Here is a 17,935-nt window from a genome sequence, read left to right on the forward strand (position 1 = left end):
ATGAGCTTTTCCCGCTTGTCACACAGCCATCCACGGGGTCCGAAGCAGTAAGCGGGCGGTTTGCAGTCCCCGATAATCCCGGGCAGGCAGATGCATCTGCCCCTGGCTACGTATCTCACTCCCAATCGCCATCACTTGCTCCCTGTACATAGGGGAAAAAAGCATGGGGGTCCCCATTGGCGTACGAGAGGAATCGGCGTAGGAGACTTGGACGCAGGATACAGCCGGTATATGGCTGATCCTGCTGCCGTATGAAATACTATTCCCCCTCCAGGCCACCATGGATGGTAGGGAATGAAATAATTATAATGTTTTATAAGTGACTTCAGCTCCGTCTTCTGACGGCACCGAAGTTACTCCCTGTGCGCTGCTATAGCCGTAATTCCTATTATGGCCTATGGTGGCGCCAGCTGTGCCCAAATCTCCTGCACTGGAATAGCAGTGTTCGCCCCATTGGGCTGCAAAAGTCCAAGGAGAATGCTCAGCAATGGAGAATTCTCATTGATTCATGTTGAACCAATGGGAATTCTCCCTGTTGCTAGGGAGAGTTGGCCTGCTGCAGCCATTGAAGAGCCCCGTTCTCCTCCTAGCGGAGCGGAAGGCGCAGAGCGGATGCAAAAATGGACAGAGGACATGTGTATAGCGCGTCCATTTTGTATCCGCTCAAGTGGGGATGTAGCCTAAAAGCAGATGATAATCTGTATGCGGGAATAGAAGGAAACACTTGACCTGATCTGCAATGCTCTACGCGGCTACAAACCATTGCTACAGGGCCCGTTCAAGCTGCGTCTGCTGCTAGACCACTTGCCAGGCTGCAACGTCAAATAAAGCTTTGTGTTCAAACACAAATACTCATTCCAGAAGGAACCACTCTTCAGCTCTACAGCCAATTAACCACTTGCCGACCGCGCACTCATACCGCGCGTCGGGGAAGTGGCAGCTGCAGGACCAGCGACGCACATCTGCGTCGCCGGCAGAAGGCTAATTAATCAGGAAGCAGTCGCTTCCTGTCACTTCACGGCGGGGGGCTCCGTGAATAACCTGCTGGCCGCCGATCGCAGCTCGCAGGCTAAATGTAAACACAAGCGGAAATAATCCGCCTTGTTTACATTTTTACAATGCTGCTAACAGTAGCAGCGTTGTACCAGATCAGTGATCCCCGGCCAATCAGCGGCCGGGGATCGCTGTCACATGACAGGCAGGAGCCTGTTAGAGGCTGCACAGGACAGATCCGTCCCTGTGCAGCCTCCGATCTCCGGGGAAGGGAGGGAGGAGAGGGAGAGGGGTAATCCTGTGGTGGAGGGAGCTTTGAGATGCCCCCCACCCCCCGCATGCAGGAGCGATCAGACCCCCCCAGCACATCACCCCCCTAGTGGGGAAAAAAAGGGGGGGGGCGCGATCTGGTCGCTCTGCCTGTTATTTGATCTGTGCTGGGGGCTGTAGAGCCCATCCAGCACAGATCTTAGAAATCAGCGCTGATCCTTAACCTGCCTGGCGTTCTATTAAGATCGCCAGGCAGGCTGCGGGAGGGTTTTTTTTGAATAAAAAAAAAACTATTTCATGCAGCCAACTGAAAGTTGGCTGCATGAAAGCCCACTAGAGGGCGCTCCGCAGGCGTTCTTCCGATCGCCTCGCCCAGAATAAACAAGGAAGGCCGCAATGAGCGGCCTTCCTTGTTTTGCTTATATCGTCGCCATAGCGACGAGCGGAGTGACGTCATCGACGTCAGCCGACGTCCTGACGTCAGCCGCCTCCGATCCAGCCCTTAGCGCTGGCCGGAACTTTTTGTTCCGGCTACGCTGGGCTCAGGCGGCTGGGGGGACCCTCTTTCGCCGCTGCTCGCGGCGGATCGCCGCAGAGCGGCGGCGATCAGGCAGCACACGCGGCTGGCAAAGTGCCGGCTGCGTGTGCTGCACTTTATTTGAGCCAAATCGGCCCAGCAGGGCCTGAGCAGCAGGCTCCGGCGGTACTGGACGAGCTGAGCTCGTCCAGACCGCCCAGCAGGTTAAGGAGGGGGGGTAAAGGCTGAGGCCTGAAGTGGTTAAAAAGCAGAGGTTTTCACTGCCAAAACTATGCACAATTTTGCGTAGTCACATGGTCATGGTGACCAAACTCTGGCCCTGTAACGTGCATAATGCAGCATTGCAAGCATACAGTACACCAACCTATCAAACAGATCAGGAGCACGTATCCCTATCGCTCCTCTCCTGGGGCAGATAGCGCATTAAAGCTGGCCATACACTGGCCCGATTTACCGCCGTTTCGACAGCAGATTCGATCACTGGGATCGAATCTGCTGCCAATCGTTCGCGCTACACACCGAATTTCGATTCATTTCGTCCGATCTTGTCGATCGCGCCGTGCGGAAAATTACCGTCGATCGCCCGCAGGTAAAGAGCGCATCGCTAGCGGCGTTCGAGTGCCCGACGATCGACGCAATAGAACCCGCATACATTACCTGCTCCGCCGGCGCGACTGCCCCCGCTCGTCTCCGCTCTGGTCTCCGGCATGCCTTCACTTATTCCTGCCCGGCAGGAAGTTTAAACAGTAGAGGGCGCTCTACTGTTTAAACTTCCTGCCGGGCAGGAAGAAGTGAAGCATGCTGGAGCCGGAGACCAGAGCGAAGAAGAAGAGCGGAGAGAGACCCGGGAGTCGCGCCGGCGGAGCAGGTAATGTATGCGGCGGGGGGGGGGGGGGGGGGGGGGGAGCGGCGGCAGCAGCACCACCACAACAGATTGTGAACGGTTTCAGGCTGAAATCGGTTCACAATCTGTTTACAGTAAAGGTAGCCATACGATCCCTCTCTGATCAGATTCGATCAGATAGGGATCTGTCAGTCGAATCTGATGGCAAATCGACCAGTGTATGGCCACCTTAAGACATAAGGTGGCCATACACTGATAGATCTGCAGCAGATTCGACCATCAGATAGATTTCTGTCAGATGCCCGTCAGGTCGAATCTGACAGGAATCGGATGTGTGCCACACACTAGGAACAGATTTCCAATAGATTTCAGAATGAAAATTATTTAAAATCTATTGGAAAGCGATCTATATGCATCATTGCACCATTAGATCCAATGCAACTCTATGGACCATTGATCTGCTGCCAGCAGCAGATTGACCTAGATTTTCCATCCTGTCAGATCAAATTGAATTTCGCTACAAATCGATCTATCAATGAAATCGACCAGTGTATGGGCCCCTTAAATTCTCAAGGGCACCAGCTAGAGCTGTGCAAATGCTGACAGGACTGTAAGCACCTTGTCCACAGGAATTGCAAGATACAAAATACACTGCATCAAGGCTCATCTCCCTAGTGAGAACATTAAAGAGGTGCTAAAGGGGTGTGGTCAAACAGCAAAGTCCATTAACCCTTTGCAAGATCAAACACAAACATTCAAACTGATAAAGGAATGCTCTGGGGTGTGCGCATCACATGGTGAAGCCAGGAGAATTACCATAAAAAATAGGGCATCCTTAACAACGTATTACATTCTACATGTCACTAGAGTGCCTCTTTGAAGGACAACTGAAGTTAGAGGTATATGGAAGCTGCTACGTTTCCTTTTAAGCAATACCAGTTGCCTAGTCTTGGATGCAGTAGTGTCTGAATCACACCAGAAACAAGCATGCATTTAAAGCGGATCCAAGATAAACTTTTACTCATTGCAGAATTGTGTTCCTTACATATAGTTTATAGGGCATTCCTCAAGCCAAATACTTGTTTTTTTTGTTTTAATACTCCAATTCCCTATAAACTAAACAAGCCTCGCCCACAGCTCAGGCCTTGGCACTCCATCTAGCAAGGGCTTATGGGAGCTCGGTCTGGGCAGGAGGAGGAGGTTACTAGCCAGAGATTTCAGAGGCAGAGGAGAGGAGTGAGCTGAGGGATGGAGATGCAATTGCAGCTTGCCTGTGTGTAATGTGACAAACAAAACCAGGGCTGTGGAGTCGGTACAAAAATCTTCCGACTCCAACGTTTCTGAAACCACGACTCCGACTCCAACTCCGGGTACCCAAAATTGCTCAGACTTCGACTCCTTAGTCTAATACTTAACAGAGCTGTGGATTTTGTACAAAAATCATGCGACTCCGACTCCCGACTCCGGGTGCCCAAAATTGCCCCGACTCCGACTCCACAGCCCTGAACAAAACATGGCTGCTGTCATTGTATCACATGAATAAAACATTAAACTGTTGAAGCTTTTTGTAGCTAGATTTGCGGTGTAAACTATCTAAACTTTAGAGGCTGTAATATATAACACTTCATTGTTCCAAAAAAAGACACACATGGGGGTAGCAATAAAACCAATTAAAAACACTGGAGCGCTCCTGCTACAGACATTCCACGTTCCTCACACTCAATCCACCACCCATACAGCGGTACCGGTACCTCTAACTGGTGTCTAAACTGCTGTGGGGGGGGGGTGTGCATCATCCTGAGCGGGATCGTGGGCAGTCCGTGGGCATCATAACTATCAGCTGGGGACAGGTTGATTACCAAGAAACAACATTGGGTAGTGTGTAATCTTCACCCGCGTATGCGGGACTCACCACTCTTCATCCAACTTGTGTCTTGCGATGGCTGCTGTGCGCACAGCTGGGGCTGACTTGACTTCACCGGTCCTCAATCCCGAAGGGAGAGGCTCCCGGCCACAAGATTCCCAATCGGGCCAGCACCTCCAACAAAAAGTCCCTGCTGAGAGACGCTCCTGAACGCTCCAGAGCAGCTGCGGGTTGTATCCCCGCCCACCTACGCGTTGCGTCCGCCCTCTGCGAACTTCAACTGGGTGTAGCTGTTGAGAGGAAGAGCACTCCCCCTTAAGACTGCGCGTCAAGCTGGTTTCTGTCACAAACAGCCTATCACTTCCTCTTCCGTCTGCAAAGTCCAGACTTCCACTTCACACTCTGTACGCACAACACAGTACGCACCATTATATGCAGATCAAGGAATCAACACAGGTACGGTCAACATGGGGGCATACTTGCAGGCTGAGCGAACATGCAGGCCCCTAGGGACATGCTTCCAACCTGAACAAGTGAATAATATACAGTCCCATAACTAACATTAAGAGTAAAGTAGGTGAATATATGGGCTAAGTTCCATCCAAAGTCCTAGAAAGGCGCTGTAACCCCGGGAGAGGGATGGAGAGGAGAGTCTTTTTAAAGGAAAGGACCAAAGTCCAATTCATTGTTCAAACCGGCAGGTTCTAAGGCGTTTAGCATATAAATCCAACGGCTTTCTTTTTGTAGGAGGATTTTTTCTCTATCACCACCTCTTCCTTTATTGGGCAGTCTGTAAATGCCCCTGAATCTAAGACCAGTTGGGTCACTCCCATGTGCCGCTCCAAAATGCTCCGCCACTGTACTCCTAAATTCCCCATTATCCTGTATCCCGCATCTAATGTCACTTAAATGCTGGCCAATTCTTTTCTTCAACGCCTTTGTAGTCATGCCCACATAAATCTTCCTACAGGGACAGGTGAGCTGGTAGATGACCCATTCAGACCTACAATTAATAAAACTCCTAATTTCCCATTTCCTATCTCCTGTGGAGTTAAAGAAAGTTTTCACTACATCCACGTATGCACATACAGAACATCCACCACATTTATACATCCCATTGGGGGCACGCCCACTTAACCAAGTCGCAGGGGTTTTCGCCAACACTTGAGAGTGTACCAATGTGTCCCGCAGGTTTGGCGCCCTGCGGGCCACCATGAGGGGTCTTTCTCCCACGATTTTTGCCACATCGGGGTCAGTGTGTAATACCCCCCAATGTTTACTCAGGATTTCCCGGATTTTATGCCAATGTGCATTGAAGGGGCTGATGAATCTAGTGGCCATACAAGTGTCCCTCTTGCCTCCAATCCTGTCTCCCAAAAGATCCTGCCGAGGGGTTTGTATGGCCCTGTCCATGCTGGAGCACAAAGTGTCATGTTTGTACCCTCTATCACGGAAGCGCTCGTATAACGACCTGGCTTCTGTGCCAAAATCCTCGTCCCGTGTACAATTTCGGCGGATCCGCAAAAATTGGCCCGTTGGTATGCCGTTCTTAAGGCTACTCCCCAAGTGGAAGGTAGAGTGCCTTGAGCGAGGGTTCAGGGTACTTGACCTCATAATCGAGGAGGAAGAATTCCAGTTGGAAGAAATTAAAAATCAGGTAGACATCAGCATCCGCTCATTGGATCCATATAACAATCAACCCTTGTTCATTAAGCTCAATGATCTGCTGAAAAAAGAGGTGGAAAGAAATCAAAAGAAAATTAAAGCTTCAAAGCAATCTAAATTTATTAAGGATCTAGAGGAATGGAAGGGTGGGGAATTTTTTGACTATTTGCCGGGTGGTAAGAGGTCCCGGGTGGGCAGTAAACCTTCACCTCCTTCGGGGGATGATAATAGCAGCACGGGCTCTTGCTCCCCTGTGTCATCGGCCTCTGGAAAATCGATCACTTTTTTAGAGGAAAGCGACGACGGAGACGTCGTCGAAACAATCAGAAAAAAAAAGGGAGAGGAAAAGGGAAAAAGAGGAGGCAAGGAAAAGAGCAGAAATTGAAACCTATTTTAAGGATTCAACCACCCAGAAAAGGGAAAAATCAATAGTTAATACTATGTGTGTACCCAAAATTATGGGTGATAATTGTGGTGCTCTTTTACCGGCCCCTTCTGAACCCACCTCCTCGGTACCCCAGGTGGACGAACCGCCATGCAATGTCATAAACCTCACGGATTTTCCCTTGGGTCCGGACCACATTTCCCTCCTGGGGAAGGGGTTGTCTTTCTCCCCAGTCTATGGGGGGGATGAATTTGAAACTCAAAAAGATCTACAATTATTTGCCCGGAAAGTTATGTTAAAACTTAAATATGGCCAAAGGGAACCATCTGACATACAGAGGCAAAATGATCTGTCCCAGGGGGATAAGGGTGTGTCTTGGAGTTCCCAACTCACAGTCCAAGACCGTAAGTGTTTGATAGATTTGGAAGCACTAAAAGATGAGACATATCATACTAAGGAAGAGAGGCTGGTTTCTGATGATTTTGGGGAAATTTCTCACACGTCCCTTAAGAGGAAGTCCAATTATATGCCCACATTTGGCAGTAACAAGGCCTTGGGAGTTTTCCTGAAATTAGTCTCAGAGGACTTTAAAACAATAAATTGGAACCAAAGAGGTCGTGACAACCTCACCCCGGGTGAAAGAAGGGCATTAATTGAATTAAGGGAAATGCAGGACATTGTTATCCGCCCCAGTGACAAGGGGGGAAATGTGGTCCTTTGGACCAAGGATGCATACTTTGCGGAAGCTGATAGACAGTTATCTGATAGTAATACCTACACCAAACTCAGATCCAATCCCTTTGAGAGGATTGTCTTTGGTGTTAACCAGCTGGTGGATGATGCAGGGGAAATGGGAATTCTGAGTCCAACCGAGAGGGAATACCTGCATGTCACCACCTACACTGTTCCCCTACTTTACCTTGTCCCTAAGGTTCACAAGAACCTCAACAAGCCCCCGGGACGCCCCATCGTCAGTGCTATTGATGGCCCCACTGAACGATTGGGGAAATGGATTGATACAAAAATCCGTGATATCGTGTCCACGCTGCCATCATTTGTGTTAGACACTCGGGATGTTTTGAGGAATCTGGAGGGGGTTAGGATTGAGGCGGGCGACATTCTCGTGGGGATAGACGTGGAGAGTCTCTACACGTCGATTCCCCACGAGATGGGCTTAACAGCATTGGAATTTTTTCTCGGTGACGCCCATCCTGACCTGATCACCCATAATGATTTTATATGCCGGGCAATGAGGTTCATTCTGGAGCACAACTGTTTTCTTTTTGGCAACTCCCATTATAGGCAGGTGCGCGGCACGTCGATGGGCGCGGCGTGCGCACCTGCCTATGCCTGTTTACACCTAGGCCTATGGGAGCGCCGAGATGTGTACAGTACGGAGATGTTTGAGAAATATGTCAGAGTTTGGCTTAGATACATGGATGATGTGCTGGTGGTGTGGAGTGGAGGTGAGGAGAGGTTGGGGATGTTCATTGATCTACTCAATAAAAATGAGAGGAACATCAACCTCACCCACACGAGCAGCTCTCTGGGTATTTCTTTCCTGGATCTTTGGATCTGGATGGAGGGAGAAAGCCTGGCCACCAGGACCTTCCGCAAACCCACGGCGGGTAATGCCCTGCTCCATGCCACCAGCCATCACCCGCGTAGCCTTAAGAACGGCATACCAACGGGCCAATTTTTGCGGATCCGCCGAAATTGTACACGGGACGATGATTTTGGCACAGAAGCCAGGTCGTTATACGAGCGCTTCCGTGATAGAGGGTACAAACATGACACTTTGTGCTCCAGCATGGACAGGGCCATACAAACCCCTCGGCAGGATCTTTTGGGAGACAGGATTGGAGGCAAGAGGGACACTTGTATGGCCACTAGATTCATCAGCCCCTTCAATGCACATTGGCATAAAATCCGGGAAATCCTGAGTAAACATTGGGGGGTATTACACACTGACCCCGATGTGGCAAAAATCGTGGGAGAAAGACCCCTCATGGTGGCCCGCAGGGCGCCAAACCTGCGGGACACATTGGTACACTCTCAAGTGTTGGCGAAAACCCCTGCGACTTGGTTAAGTGGGCGTGCCCCCAATGGGATGTATAAATGTGGTGGATGTTCTGTATGTGCATACGTGGATGTAGTGAAAACTTTCTTTAACTCCACAGGAGATAGGAAATGGGAAATTAGGAGTTTTATTAATTGTAGGTCTGAATGGGTCATCTACCAGCTCACCTGTCCCTGTAGGAAGATTTATGTGGGCATGACTACAAAGGCGTTGAAGAAAAGAATTGGCCAGCATTTAAGTGACATTAGATGCGGGATACAGGATAATGGGGAATTTAGGAGTACAGTGGCGGAGCATTTTGGAGCGGCACATGGGAGTGACCCAACTGGTCTTAGATTCAGGGGCATTTACAGACTGCCCAATAAAGGAAGAGGTGGTGATAGAGAAAAAATCCTCCTACAAAAAGAAAGCCGTTGGATTTATATGCTAAACGCCTTAGAACCTGCCGGTTTGAACAATGAATTGGACTTTGGTCCTTTCCTTTAAAAAGACTCTCCTCTCCATCCCTCTCCCGGGGTTACAGCGCCTTTCTAGGACTTTGGATGGAACTTAGCCCATATATTCACCTACTTTACTCTTAATGTTAGTTATGGGACTGTATATTATTCACTTGTTCAGGTTGGAAGCATGTCCCTAGGGGCCTGCATGTTCGCTCAGCCTGCAAGTATGCCCCCATGTTGACCGTACCGGTGTTGATTCCTTGATCTGCATATAATGGTGCGTACTGTGTTGTGCGTACAGAGTGTGAAGTGGAAGTCTGGACTTTGCAGACGGAAGAGGAAGTGATAGGCTGTTTGTGACAGAAACCAGCTTGACGCGCAGTCTTAAGGGGGAGTGCTCTTCCTCTCAACAGCTACACCCAGTTGAAGTTCGCAGAGGGCGGACGCAACGCGTAGGTGGGCGGGGATACAACCCGCAGCTGCTCTGGAGCGTTCAGGAGCGTCTCTCAGCAGGGACTTTTTGTTGGAGGTGCTGGCCCGATTGGGAATCTTGTGGCCGGGAGCCTCTCCCTTCGGGATTGAGGACCGGTGAAGTCAAGTCAGCCCCAGCTGTGCGCACAGCAGCCATCGCAAGACACAAGTTGGATGAAGAGTGGCGAGTCCCGCATACGCGGGTGAAGATTACACACTACCCAATGTTGTTTCTTGGTAATCAACCTGTCCCCAGCTGATAGTTATGACGCCCACGGACTGCCCACGATCCCGCTCAGGATGATGCACACCCCCCCCACAGCAGTTTAGACACCAGTTAGAGGTACCGGTACCGCTGTATGGGTGGTGGATTGAGTGTGAGGAACGTGGAATGTCTGTAGCAGGAGCGCTCCAGTGTTTTTAATTGGTTTTATTGCTACCCCCATGTGTGTCTTTTTTGGAACAATAAAGTGTTATATATTACAGCCTGTGGAGTGACGGCACATTTTTCTATTTTTCTGCTATCCCAGTTCACTGTTGCTGTCAATCCTGCTTAGCAGTATACAGGCTACACTACGCGGTTGAGTAAGTGCAGGCTCTTAGTTTGTTTGTACCTATTCAGTAAGGAGTTCAAGGCCTAAGGCCTGGAACCCACTGAAATCAGCAAACGCAAAACGCAACCGCTAGCGCGGTTTGCAAGCGGATTAATGCGCGTTTTTGGTCGTGTTTTGCAACATTGTATTTTTTTGCCCAGCGGGTGCGTAGCGTTTTGATCCCGATTGGTCCTGTGAATTATTTTTCATTTTGTTACAGTGTGCTGAACCGCAAAACCGCTCAGTTTAGGTTTTGCTGAGCGTTTCTGCTAGCGTTTCAATACTTTACATTGAAGCGCTAACGCTCCCAAAATGCTGCAGGTCCTGCGTTTGCGTTTCTGGGAAACGCAAACGCTCCTGTGGAAGTTGCCCCATCCATTAACATCAGCTGAGCGTTTTGGCAAAACGCTAGCGTATCGCAGCGCTGCCAAAATGCTAAAAAAAACCGCTCGTGGGTTCCAGCCCTAACACTGCAGGGTGGCCTCCTAAGCACGTCCCAGTGGCTGCAGCTCTTGAGCGCTTTGAGTCCAACAGGAGAAAAGCGCTATATAAATGTTCGGATTATTATTATAGACAAGTTACTTGTCGTAGTTCGTTTTTCATCTCAGAAAATCGGGGTCAGACCGGTGTCGGGGGACTCGCCGCACATAGTTAGCTAGCCTAGTGCTAGCTAACTAATACAAAACATTTGTTATTAAAAAAAAATCCCTCCCGCGGACACAGCCACTGCATCTGCGTACCGCCAGGGAGGTTAATCTTGCCAAACCTGACATTGGCCTCAATTCACTAAGCTTATCTCCTGTCTGTAATAATGTTTCTAGAGTTATCACCATGGTGATAAGGCATGTAGTATTCAGGAAACATTTTACCCCAGGCAAACCTGAAGTTAACTTCTGTCTTTAAGTCAAGGTGAGATCTCTAAAGTTAACTCTTCAATCCTTAAAATAACTACAGAATTCTAAAGTTAAAGACAGGCTGTTAATTAACTGCATGAGAAAATAACCACAGAGGTGGTAACTTAAGGAATGAAGAGATAAGATAACTCACTGGCCTCAATTCACTAAACTTTCCTGTCTTTAATAACTCTTCTAGAGTTGTTACCATGGTGATAAGGCATGTAGTATTCAGGAAACTTTTTACCTCAGGCAAGCCTAAAGTTAACTCTTCTGTCTTTAAATTAACTCTCCAATCCTTAAAATAACTCCAGAGTTAAAGACAGGCTGTTCATTAACTGCGTGTGAAAATAACTACAGAGGAGGTAAATTAACTACAGGAGAGGTAACTTAAGGAATGAAGAGATAAGATAACTCTCTTACTGTGTGGAGGTAAGTTTTCTCTTGTTTTATTATCTCCAGCATGATCTTAGTGAATTGCGGCCACTGTGTGGTGGCAAATTTTATCTTGCCTTATCTCCAGCATGATCTTAGTGAATTGAGCCCAATGTCAGAAACACCTGATCTGCTGCATGCTTGTTCAGGGTCTATTGCTAAAAGTATTAGAGGCAGAGGATCAGCAGGGCAGCCAGGCAACTAGTATTGTTTAAAAGGAAATAAATATGACAGCCTCCATATCCATCTCGCTACAGTTATTTAAATGCACCTCAGTCAATTTAAATGAAAATCATTTCCCCCTTTCCTCAGTCTCATCTTATTAGTATAAGGTCTGGTTCACACTGGCGTTAACTGGCAAACGGATCCAGGAAAACCGATCTGATTACCGGTCGATCGGATCAGTTTTCACTCAGTTAGCTTTCCGCTGCTTCCGTTCAGCTTCCCCATATCGCCCAAAGTGGATATTGCTCCGTTTTCTCATTGCCCCCAATGCATCGCTTCAGCTTCCATTTGGCTGGTCTCAGCGGTCTGGAAAAATTGCTGAAGAACCAAATTTGTGGTCCGTTAAGCGTATTGTGTGGGACGGATCCTTTCTAACAAACCAATGTGAACGGATCCATAGGTTAACGTTGAATCCATTCGCATCTGTTCGGTCCGCAAACTGCCACTTTTTTTGGTGAACCGAGCCTAACAGTTGCAGGGAATTCTGGACCCACTTTGGCTCATCATTATTAATATTTTATTCATCATGTTGTTGCTCTGCCTCTTTAAAATGACACTGAAGCAAGAGAAAAAAAATTCTGATATAATGAACTGCATGTGTAATACAGATAATTATTAGAACATTAGTAGCAAAGCTTTAAAGTGTAACTGTCGGGCATAAAATAAATTCTTTATTTTTATCAAACAAGTAATAAGGATGCTAATCAGGCAACCCAAAAGTTAAAATCTCTATTACAATTCTTGTTGATAAATGATCATTCCCCAGTTGACCTGACTCTTATTTGGTACATTGCCGCACAAAGGAAGTTGCAGGGCATGCTGGATTGTCTTTTTTGCTTCTCTACTTCCCCTCAGACTTAACTAATGCAGCCTGATTGGCTGAAGCCTCTTTCCCTCCTGTTTTCCCCTCCCACACCTCTGTTCCTCTCTTATTGGCCAGTATTTCTCATGCTGAGACAATGCCTAATTTGCCCGCCCTTCACTATAGAAAGTGCAGAGGAGAGTAAGGGTGGATATTACATCATGACTGGCTTCAAAATAGCCACAGTAAATATGGAAACTGTCTAGAATAGGATTCTCTACTTTTCCTTTATAAAATTCACAGGAATCATAACGTGGACAGTGCAATACATGTGTTATGTAAAAAGAGCAAGTATTTATCTACTTCTATATTTGTTTTTGTTTTTTACCTGAGATAGTATGGCTGACGGCTCCTCTTTAACATAACTAGCTAACATAGCTTTTTTTTTTTTTTTTATAACACTGCATCATTCTTTAAAAAGTAGAGTGTAGTGTGTAAACTGAAAATATTAAACTATGAAACTGAGCAGAGCTAATAACCCTTTAACTTTCCTGTAGTAAAACCTTATCTGAAGCGGTCTTAGGCCTGGAACCCACTGAAAACCGCAAACGCAAAACGCAACCGCTAGCGTTTTGTCTGAGCGGTTTGCAAGCGGATTCATGCGCGTTTTTGGTCGTGTTTTGCAACCGTGTATTTTTTGCTCAGCGGTTGTGTAGCGTTTTGCATTTTTATCCTGATTGGTCCTGTGAATTATTTTTAATTTTGTTACAGTGTGCTGAACCGCAAAACGCTAGCAAAACCGCTCAGTTTAGGTTTTGCTGAGCGTTTCTGCTAGCGTTTCAATACTTTACATTGAAGCGCTAACGCTCCCAAAATGCTGCAGGTCCTGCGTTTGCGTTTCTGGGTAACGCAAACGCTCCTGTGGAAGTTGCCCCATCCATTAACATTAGCCCAGCGTTTTGGCAAAACGCTAGCGTATCGCAGTGCTGCCAAAACGCTGCCAAAAGCGCTCCTGTGGGTTCCAGCCCTTACTGTTTGATGTATAATTGCTTCAGAAAATAGCACTGTAGCTGACCAAGTTAGTTCGGAGAGCTCAGAGCAGCTCTTTTGCATAGATAACACGTGTTTAACTTTTCCTGTACTGAAAGCAATATGAGACTCTTCCTTGCTAACAATGTAGTATTTCTTAGCTGTACTACACATACAATTCCTATTTTCATTTCAGAGTCCCTTTTTAATGATAATCAATGAGATGCAAATATTTCCGAGTTTATGCAACATTACGTACATTTTGTACACAAACATATGCGGCTTGGAAGTGGACCAATCAATTTAAACCTTGGTGGGACAGGATTGGTCCATATTCAAGCTGCATACATTTGCATACAAAATTTACTTAAAGGGGAACTTCAGCCTAAACAAACATACTGTTATTAAGTTACATTAGTTATGTTAAGTAGAATAGATAGGTAATATAATCTTTTACCCACCCTGTTTTAAAAGAACAGGCAAATGTTTGTGATTCATGGGGGCTGCCATCTTTTTGGTTGAAAAGAGGTGACAGGGAGCATGAGACACAGTTCCAACTGTCCTGTGTCCTCATCACCCCTCCCAGCTGCGCACGCTAGGCTTCAAATGTCAAATTCAAAATGTAAAAAAAACAAATTGCACCAAAACAGCAGAACAAGAACAACAACATCAGAAATCCCATCATGCTTTGCACAGCATAAGGGGAAAACTGCCCGGGCAGTTTTCTTCTGTGCAGCTAAAAATGAGGCTTGTATAAGAGAAACAAAGTTCTGATGCTGTGAAACTGTTAAAGGAACACCAAGCCTTTTCAGTGCTGCTGAGTCGATTTTTAGTCTGGAAGTTCACTTTAAAGTGGATCCGAGAATTTTTACTCATTGCACAATTGTGTTCCTTTCCTATTGTTTATAGGGTATTCCTCGAGCCAAATATTTTGTTTTAATACTCTAATTCCCTATAAACTAAACAAGCCCTCCCACAGTTTTTCAGAGAGCCTTGGCAGTAGCAAGGGCTCATGGGAGCTCAGTCTGGGCAGGAGGAGGGGGAGGTATTACTAGCCAGAGATTTCAGAGGCAGAGGGGAGGAGGGGGGGATTAGGTTTTTTTTCCAGATAAGTGCAGATAAGCCTGCCTGTGTGTAAGGTTTACAAACACGGCTGCTGCTATTGTATCACAGGAATAAATAATCATATTCTATTGAATCTGTTCACAGCTGGATTTGCTGTGTAAACTATACATATACATATAAATATATAGACAAGTTTCTTGTAGTAAGTTTTTCATCTCGGATCCGCTTTAATCTTGCATGAACTCAGAAATATTTGTCTCATTGATCATCCCTACCCACTAGAGATCAATTTTTGCACTAAAGCAGCACTTTCCGGAGCAAATTCCGACCCTGAATGAAATGGTTCCGAAAAAAACCCGCTGCAGGCTCTATGATTGCAGTCGCTCCTGTGGAATCACCGGCATAGGCTTGCATTAGCCAAGCGCTTCTGCAAACGTCTGATTCCTGGAAAGCAGAAAGTGCTGCCTGAAGCGCTCTAGTGGGCCCCAGGCCTTAGACCACAGGTGTCAAACTCCAGGCCCGTGGGCTGAATGTGGCCCTTCTTGCCATTTTATGTGGCCTTTGAGAGCTTCAAATGTATATTATTGTAAGCAGTAAAAGAACAGAAGCAGCACACGGCCTTCCCACCCAGAGAAGCACACTGGTGACAGTACAGCAACAACCCCTTCAGCAAAATTAACATGTGGCCCACTTTACCTGCTCCAGCGATGTGTCTGGTCTCTTCTGTTCTTCCCAGCAGCTGCACGCTCTGTGCTTCCATACCCCCAGCTCCTGATCATGTGACATGCATTCAGAGCCATGGGGTATGTTGCACAGAGCTTGTGGCCTTCAGGAAGATCAAAAGAGACCCAAAGCAGCACTGGAGTAGGTAAATATTCAACTGCTCCACTCTGCCAAAATAGGAGCAGAGGCCACCCCATGGCTGCTATAGTTACACCGCTTAGTTTGAAACAAAGGTTATATCTGAATAAACAATTGGCCCGCGATATGTTTTAGATTTCAGCCCCTTACACGATTGAGTTTGACACCCTTGCCTTAGACCAGTGGTCCTCAAACTACGGCCCGCGGGCCGAATGCGGCCCGAGGCTTTTTCACTGGCCCCCAAATACAAAAATTTATAACTTATAGGTCACTGCACCTTTAAATATCCTCAGCCCGCATACAGAATAGCAGTGCTGGCACCACCCATCCACATACTACAGCGAGCAGTCATTTGCTGGCTTCCAATTCTGCATCAGGTGACACTGCCGTCCAACTGGATGGCAGGTTGTCACCTGGGTGTGCTTAACCGTCTGGTGCGCAAAGACGTTCAGCCGCCGCATGGCTGAAAGGATGCTGTTCGGAGGTCTCTTCTGGGCATGACTGGGGGGAATAAATACCTAGATACAATGTAATGTTTTTCAACATTTTATGTATGTTCCGGCCCCCCAGAAGTCTGACGTTTGTTGACCCGGCCCTTGACCGAAAAAAATTTGGGGACCCCTGCCTTAGACGAATATAAGGTGCTCAAAAAACAGAAGAGGTGTTAAGAAGCCACTTACCCACACACGCATTCAGAAACAGCCAGTCAGTCTTCCTCATCCGGTTTTTGATTTGTTTTAGCTTTTTGAGGTCTAGTTCCAGCTCATCCTTGCTGCCCACCGCCCCGGCCAGCTCGATTCTTTGGAAGTCCATCTCAGAATCCCGCTTAGACATGGGTGGAGAGCGTCGCTGGCCATTCCCGCTACTGCAGCCTCCTCTCCAGCGAGCCCGGTCCTGCTCGTTGATGATGGAGGAGGCCTCGTCCGTGTCGGCCAGCTCGATAGCGTCCATGTTGTTGGGGGTAGGGTGGTCGCACACCACACATTTCTTCGCTTTGGCACCGTTCTCGTACGTGCAAGCGGAGCAAGTCCAAATCTGACCTTTAATGTTCAGTTTATTCCGGTCGTTGTACTCCTCACAGGGGTCAACGGGGCAGGGAATAAACCTCAAGTCCGACCCGGAGGATTGGGGGGACTCTGTCGGGCTACGGGTCCTCCGCTGGGACAAACACTGCGTGCACCGGATGGCACGGGGCCAGTTCAGGTAGGTGCACATGTGACACGACCACTTACTACTGTTCTCCACAGTGAAGGCGGACTTGACCCGTGGTCGGGCACTGGAGTCTGGGCAGATGAGAGGGCTGCCGCCGCCGCCGCCCCCGATGGTGCCCACACTGGGAGTGCTGCTCTTGAAGGGCTCCTCCGTGATGATGGCGCCACTGGGCCTCTGGGCGCGGCACATGGTGCACTTGATAGCAGACGGCCAGTTTTCATAAGTACAATATTCGCAAGCCCACTTCGTGCCACTCTCCGTCATGGTGATGCTCCCCGGGGTGGACTCCTGTATCTGTCAGGAAGCTGGAAAATACAAAGAAAAAAACAACGTCAATTAGGGGAAAACGCTCAGAAAGCTTTTATTTTCATGTTAAGTGCTCAGAGAAGAAGTTGTGCGTGCATAACGGGTACTCCCTAAAGGATGTGTAATGCTTAAATACCACCTGAAGGCAAACCACAGGCAAGTCATGTGACGTGACAACGAGCAAAGCCTGCTTAAAGTGGACCTGTAGTTCAAATAACGTAATGAATAAAACTGCTTATTTTTTAAGACAGTAACTGTTGGGCATAAAATAAAAAAAATCAATTTTTTTATCTGCTAAACGAGTAATAAGGATGCTAACCAGGCAATACAAAAGTTCAAATCACTATTACTTTTCTTGTTGATAAATAATCATTCCCCAATTTACCTGACTCTTATTTGGTACAGCTGCCGCACAAAGGAAGTTGCAGGGCATGCTGGGTTGTTCTTTTTTGCTTCTCTACTTTCCCCTCAGACTTAAAGGGACACTTAAGTCAAACAGAAAAAATGAGTTTTACTCACCTGGGGCTTCCAATAGCCCCCTGCAGCTGTCCGGTGCCCTCGCCGTCTCCCTCCGATCCTCCTGTCCCCGCCGGCAGCCACTTCCTGTTTCGGTGACAGGAGCTGACAGGCTGGGGATGCGAGTGATTCTTTGCGTTCCTGGCCACAATAGCGCCATCTATGCTATTATAGCATATATCATATACCATATAGCAGCATAGAGGGTGCTAATGTGTCTGGGAACGCGAAGAATCACTCGTGTCCCCAGCCTGTCAGCTCCTGTCACCGAAACAGGAAGTGGCCAGGAGGATCGGAGGGAGACGGCGAGGGTCCCGGAGAGCTGCAGGGGGCTATTGGAAGCCCTAGGTGAGTAAAACTCATTTTTTTTGTTTGACTTAAGTGTCCCTTTAACTAATGCAGCCTGATTGGCTGAAGCCTCTTTCCCTCCTCTCTGATTGGACAATAT

At 47.7% G+C, this 17,935-nt stretch overlaps 1 protein-coding gene across 3 annotated transcripts in view; it reads right to left on the bottom strand.

Moving 5' to 3' along the window:
* Positions 1 to 17,935, bottom strand: part of ZRANB1 (zinc finger RANBP2-type containing 1) — a 142,033-nt gene that overhangs the window by 49,793 nt on the left and 74,305 nt on the right. For all 3 annotated transcript variants that reach the window (XM_068259404.1, XM_068259402.1, XM_068259403.1), the window contains exon 2: positions 16,134 to 16,970. In XM_068259404.1, coding sequence (XP_068115505.1) covers positions 16,134 to 16,929 — 796 coding nt within the window. In that variant the 5' untranslated portion in view covers positions 16,930 to 16,970. The remainder of the gene's footprint in view (positions 1 to 16,133; positions 16,971 to 17,935) is intronic.

Source organism: Hyperolius riggenbachi, chromosome 10, assembly GCF_040937935.1.
Source record: "Hyperolius riggenbachi isolate aHypRig1 chromosome 10, aHypRig1.pri, whole genome shotgun sequence".
NCBI lineage: Eukaryota > Metazoa > Chordata > Amphibia > Anura > Hyperoliidae > Hyperolius > Hyperolius riggenbachi.